Here is a 6846-nt window from a genome sequence, read left to right on the forward strand (position 1 = left end):
AATGTTGAATAGTGGCTTTTGTAAGATGACCAGAGGACTCCATGTCACTGGGAACATCTTCAAAATGCCAGTCTTTTCTTTTACAAATCCTTGTTTCCAGCGTTTTAAACCAACGTGTACAATTGATGTTGGTCAAGGCTGCAGCTGCTAGTATGCATTATTTTGTTTAATAAAAGCCTGCAACAGGACAATTGTTGTCCTGGTAACCTGGAATCCTTGTTTTGATATTAATATTTCTGGTGTGTACAGAATGCATGCATGATATTATTCAACCTAGCGTAAAAAAGCTGGCTTTGTTAAAATATTTCGTTTGAATGTGTAACATATATTGAATGTGCAGTTCTTATTAAAAAGAAAACTATTCAGCATAACTAAACATCTTTTTTATTATTATTATTCTTGCAGGCCTTGAATCATCACGTCCAAACTTGCTATTGGGATTGGTGATCTGTCAGAAAGGCAAACGACCTGCGACAATCCTAGAGTCTGAAAAGACAGAGGAAAAGCGAAGCAAATTTCAAATTCAGGAAGAGGCAGATATAATTTATTCTAAAGTCTCCATCTCTTCCCAGCATGAAAAGAAAATTCTGAAATACCAACCATTTTCCAAAGAGCCTGCCATTGTTGCAACGCCACCTAGATCACCAAAATCGCCCCCTCCTCCTCCTCCACCTCCACCACCACCAGAACCACTAACTGTATCTGCACCTAAACTGTTCTCATCTTTACCAACGTTTAAAAATGAACCTGCCCCTATCCCGGTCGCTACTGCTCCTGTTAACGTTACTACAACTGCTCCATCAATTCAAACTTCATTTGCAACAGAATCAACTGCAACAAGTTCTACAGCCACATCTACAACTAAATCCTCCACACCTCTTGAGCACATTCTGAAGACGCTTTTTGGAAAAAAAAAACCTTTTGAGTCTGAGAGTTCTAGTTCAGTAACTCCACAAACTCCTGCTGATGACAAAATGAGACCTGGCCCTATGATTGATCCAATTGTAAGGCAGTTTGAACAGACTTCAAAAAAGACAGCTTTGGAGGACCTGGGAGATGATAGGCCGTATGACCCTGAAGAAGAATATGATCCTGAAAAAGATATTGCCATGGATGTGACTACTGACACTGAAAGCACTCGGAAGTCTGTGCTACCTTGTGAAACATTGCAACGATTGGATGAGGCCTATGATCCGGAGGATGAAACTATCTTTGAAGAAGCAAAGGTTATAGTTGATGATTTTCCTAATAGAATACAATCTGAAGTTGTAAAAAGTAATGTGGAAGTTCCTGGAGAGTATTTATCAGCAATAACTGCTGCATCATCCTTAGTGGAGCAGCAGAAAATGTTGGAAGAGCTGAATAAACAAATAGAAGAACAAAAACGGCAACTGGAAGCCCAAGAAGAAGCTCTTAGACAGCAAAGAGCTGCTGTGGGGGTCTCCATGGCTCACTTCTCTGTTTCTGATGCTCTGATGTCCCCGCCTCCAAAGCCATCTTTGACAAAAACAGAATTATTTCAGCAAGAGGAACAAAGTGAATTAAGGACAGATGAAGCTTTAAGATCTGATCTGTTGCCTGTGACTACTCAGAAATCTGATTCAACACATACTTTGACTTTTTGGCAGGCAGCTTCTAGGCTGTTAAGGGAGGCTAATGAAAGCTCAAATTATCAGGTATCCCGCGAGAGAAAGTCTGAATCCCCTGCAACAGAGAAACCTTTAGTCACTAAAGAGTTCAAAGAAGACATGCCATCTTTGAGTGAGTCCAAAAAAGACTTCAGCACAACTATCCAGTCTATGCAGAGTGATGATTATAAACTTGTCCCTGGTAAAGAGGTGTCTTCTTCTGAAAAAGATATTGTAGTGCGAGTCAGCGAAAAATCAGAAAACTCGATTCCCCAGCTAAAGAGTCCTGCTGTGCTTGAAGAAATGCCAGTCTCAAAATCTGAAGGTCAGGCAGGGTTGCCAGTTACTGCTCTGCAAACTTTTCAGCCTAAACTTCCATCTCTATCCCCTAAAGAACATACCTCTTCAGATTCCCATAATCCACCGTTGCAGAAAGATTCAAAAGATGTTACTTTGCAAGAAAAAACAAGTGTTCAATGTACAAATACAGTGATGCCACTTGACAAGTCATGTGATCGTTTTGGGGTGGAGCAAAAACTGGGTACTGCCCATAAGGAAGAGAAGAGAAACTCCTCATCTACCCAGTTTGTGGACAAAACTAACAGTCTGTCTCTACAGGCTGATGGAAAAAGAGAATCTCCACCCCAACAATTTCAAGAGACGAGAATGATTCCTCCGTATACTTATGTGGTGCAAAAAGAGGTACCTCCACGACAAACCTTCACAGGACTGAACCCCCCATTACCAATGTTTGGTGTTCCATTTAACATTCCAGGATATAGGGGACCAGCACCACAATCGTTTTCAGAAAGTAGTCCATCAGACCATGAGCAGCACAGACCATCATTGGACCAATCTGGGGGACAAAAAGGTGCTGCACCGATGTTATTTTCAGGACAGTATGGCCAGGTGTCATGTTATGGAGACAGAGGGTCTTCCGTTTCCCATCAGCGTGATGAAAAAGTAGCGTCTCCTTCCCAAATGGAAGAACATAGTGGTCCACACTTGGAATTGCAAGAACCACATTCTGAGCAAAAGAACAAAGTTTCTTCGCAGTTTGAGGGCCCAAGAGGATTGGGTGCCTCACAATTTATGGGAAATACATTACCACCACCTTTCCCATTTGATGGACCAACAAGACCCCCTCCATCACACTACATAGCACACAGGGGAAATCACATGCACCATCAGTTTGCAGGAATGAGAGGGCCAGCCCCAAATTCTTTCACTGACACAAGAGGTCCTAATCCAAATGAATTTCCAGAAAAAAGTGACCCAATTTCAAGTCGCATATCTGAACAAAGAGGCCCTTCATCAAACCAGTTTGAAGATCAGAGAAATATACAAACTTCTTTTACAGATCAGAGGGGTGACTCTAAACGTATGTTTATGGGCCGAAAGGGGCCTAGAGTAAGTCGCTTTTCAGAACCGCATGAACCTCCCCCATCACGTTTTAATTATAAAGAGCCATCTCCACAAAATACCCCATCTTCTCGGTTCACTCATCAAGAACAGTCTCCACAAAGTGTAAAATCTTCTCCTAGGCCTCTTCTTGAACTCCCAAATTACTCTCCACAGCAAAACAATGAGTCCTGGCAGCAGGGTTCCACATCTGATTCACATCCTAACATTGAACCAGGACAGAGGTCACCAAATGAGTTCAGAGAAGGCAAAGAACATGATCAACGATTTCAATCTTTCGACGGTAGGCAAAGAGAGAGAGAAGGATACAACAAAGACAATGTTATAGATCAGCCACAAGTGCATCCTGATAGACAGAATAGAAGATTTGAAAGAAGAGGTGGTAGAGGTCCCAGAGGATCTTGGAGCCGAGGTAATAGCAGACATTGGAATAGGGAAAGGGATGGGGAGAGACCTCGAGATGGGGAGAGACCTCGAGATGGGGAGAGACCTCGAGATGGGGAGAGATATCGTGAGGGGGAGAGAAATAGAGACTGGGATAGGCATCGTGATCCAAATCGTGAGTGGGATAAGAGCAAAGATAGAGATCTGGACAAGAACAAAGATATGGAACGCAGCAGGGATCGGCCAAGGCATAGAGATCGGGAAAGGGATTCTAACAAAAGACGAGACAGAGAGAGATCTAGAAGTAAAGATAGAGATCGTAACAGAGAACTTGAGAGAGAAGAAAGGGACCGGTTTAGGGATCATAATCGGGATCGTATCCGCGATCGGGATTGGGACAGAACGAGAGAAAGAGATCGTGATAGGGAAAAAGAGAGGGATCGAGATGGGGAAAGAGAATGGAGTAGAGACTCTGACAGAGAAAGGGACAGATTCCGGGGAAAGGATCATAAGGACCGAAGTACTAGTAAAGAGAGCAGCAGAGACTTTAAGCTTGAAGAACAAAAGGAACCTCTGAAGCAAATAGAAACACAGGCTTCTTCTTTAATTCATCAAACGTGACCATCTGTTACAAGCATTTGCACCCCAATAAACTAGATGGACCTTTGCACACAAAAAGCAAACATATGACAATATGTTGAAGAATATTATATTTGCAAGGACCTAATTTGGAGTATTCTGTACATATGTTTACATCATATTTTTTCTACCAAAAGGCACTTTAATGCGAGATTGCCCCTGCTATTCACAGAACTTGAATGTGTTGCAGGTGGACATTTTCAGACCGGAGGGATCTCGATACGTTTGCACATTCTGAGAAACACTTTTCCTTATAGAGAAAACAACCATCCCTTCATCTTTGTTTTTGTACAGTGTTGCTTCTAACTTAACTCCATTTAAATTATTACAGAAATGGAAAATGTCTATGAAAGAGCATATTGCTTTTTTAAGGTTATAAAAGTTATGTTTTCAAATAACTTGTAAATGTATTGTAATTTTATATGGGAAATTCAGCGTGTACCTTAAAAGCCATACATTTAAATGTCATGTAAATATTTGTGTAAATAAAATGGTTGTTCAGAAAATCTAAATATATACTGTATAGTCGAATGTCTGTGTGTTCAGTTTGTATAGTTCTTGGCCGTGGCTACATCTGGAGTTATGGAGGAAGAATTTTGTTGCAGCTTTAACGTTTACAGTTTTGAAACGGAAGTGTCATCGGACAACTTTAATCTATTGAGTAGCAGCAGTGTAATTGGCTTCAAATGTTTGAGTGGATCGGTGATTCGACTGATCCCTGAAAAAGGACCGTATTTGTGACTCAAGAAAACCAATTCTGCCATGTTCTGCTTAAGGAAAACCTTCAATAACAAACCGAATACATTCTCCATGATCTGTTGCAAGGTACAAGTGCTCTGTTTAACAGGCATAAACAATAACTAACATGGTTTGAAAATATGTACGCTCTGGCAGCTATAAATACAAGATTTTTACGTGTATTGAATGCATTTCAAGGGCATTATACAAGAGAAGTTCATTAAACAATATAATCATACAGGTATTTACGGGTTTACATTTGACAAAAATGGTTTTCAGACTTATGTTGGGCATTTTATGTGTGACATAGTCCAAATTAGCTGTAGTGGTTTTTTGATTCGCTTATTTCTGGGCAATGGGTAATTTGGTTTGTTTGGTGCAGAGTGCCCTTTCAGTACACGCAGAAAGACTGTGGCCCCACAAATAAGAAGTAAGGCGCTGCATTTGTACATTAACACAGAAACAATACTAGCAATCAGAGCACATACAAAATGACTACTGTTATTGTCAGTAACAGGTGGAGTATGAGGAATTCGTTATTTGTATTACATTACATTATTAAGCACCACTTTACTTTTTTAGCTAGAATTGCACTTGATCTTGCCACATCACACCAGTTCACTAGATTTCAAGTTGAGGTGTTATTAGATTACATAGAAATAAGTGGCTTACTAGTACGAAATGGGGACTTACAATACAGACTTCTGCAAACTGAAATGTTTCTTTAAAACAAGATGTTAAGTATGCAACAATCAATTGAATGTTAGATCTACCCGGCAAGAGTCTGTAAATGTGTATTTTATTGAAAATATTCCTCACTGTACATTGAGGTGTGACAACGTCAGTTTTGCTATTACATGTAGAATAAATATCTACAGAGATGCGGTGTGGCTTATTTTTCTTAAAATGGAGGTTCACAGCAGCCATATCCAAAATATGAACCTGTAATATTGCCTCGTACGTATTACTTTTTCGATTCTACTTTGATGCCTTTCCAAATCTGCATTTAAGGTACAAATATCGGATGATGAAGCGAATCCTTTTCTTCTGGTCTCACAACAAAGTTTTAAGATAAAAATAACCAGAGTGACAGTCTTTGGAGTATAAGGGAGGTAGAAACAGGCATGTTGCTCTTGTCTGTTGTGGGCTGTTCGCCTGTGTTCTAGAAAGGACATTCATATTCTATTGTGATCCCTATGTGAATTTAAAGAAAGGTGTGCCTTAGTGTTTTGGTAAACGTTTGAGACTTTTGTTTTACCTTTCACAGCCTTGTAAATTAAGTGGCGTGTGCATAAATGTTTTTGCCGTTCAAATCTTTTTTAATTTCCGTTTTATAAATAGCTTGATGTTACAGCATTTATTATAAAATGAAAGTTCGGCTTTGACATGGCTGTTGGATCGTTTAATAACTACACACCATGCTCTTTCCTTTCGATGCACTCATCAGATTGTTAGTGCCACTGATTTTGTCACAGTGGAAAGGCAATTCTGGTGAATTGATGCATTTGGAGGGAGTTTTTTTTTTTTTGGTGAGTCTGCTGGGGACCAGGTGCTATCAAACATGCGTCTCAACCTTTTTGACAGTTTGAGTTCTCAACTTTGATACCGGTGAGGCCACTTGAAAAGTATTCCATTTAAATGTTGCCTTTACTATTATCGACGAGCACAGGACATGCAACTTAATGCCTATTAAAAAAAAAAAAAAGCTCAGGCCGGGCCTGCAAAGAGCAGAAAAAAAGTATTGGGATGTCTATACAAGCGCACAGGGCTAATGCTATTCGGGGGAGCTGACTTCATTTCCCGGGGTGCAAGTGGACAGATTTTTAGGAAGTTCCGTTGAAAATGTGGGGACTTTAAACTCAGATGGCCTTTCCCAAGGGTGCCCGAGCCCAGAGCACCTGCATGCTTGGCACCCAAGTGCTATTGAGGCATTAGCAGTTTAGATGCTGGTCTAGCATCGGCTCTGAGGCATGCCTTTGACGAAACAGTGTCTGAATGGGCTCCTAAAATCGGGCATACTAGCTCCATGTATGGT

At 40.5% G+C, this 6846-nt stretch overlaps 1 protein-coding gene across 8 annotated transcripts in view; it reads left to right on the plus strand.

Moving 5' to 3' along the window:
• DIDO1 (death inducer-obliterator 1) overlaps positions 1 to 5692 on the plus strand; it is a 624211-nt gene extending 618519 nt beyond the window's left edge. For all 8 annotated transcript variants that reach the window (XM_069650767.1, XM_069650768.1, XM_069650766.1 and 5 more), the window contains one exon: positions 406 to 5692. In XM_069650767.1, coding sequence (XP_069506868.1) covers positions 406 to 4055 — 3650 coding nt within the window. In that variant the 3' untranslated portion in view covers positions 4056 to 5692. The remainder of the gene's footprint in view (positions 1 to 405) is intronic.
• Positions 5693 to 6846: the final 1154 nt, after the last annotated feature.

Source organism: Ambystoma mexicanum, chromosome 3p (genome assembly GCF_040938575.1).
Source record: "Ambystoma mexicanum isolate Mex_15411 chromosome 3p, UKY_AmexF1_1, whole genome shotgun sequence".
Classification (NCBI taxonomy): domain Eukaryota; kingdom Metazoa; phylum Chordata; class Amphibia; order Caudata; family Ambystomatidae; genus Ambystoma; species Ambystoma mexicanum.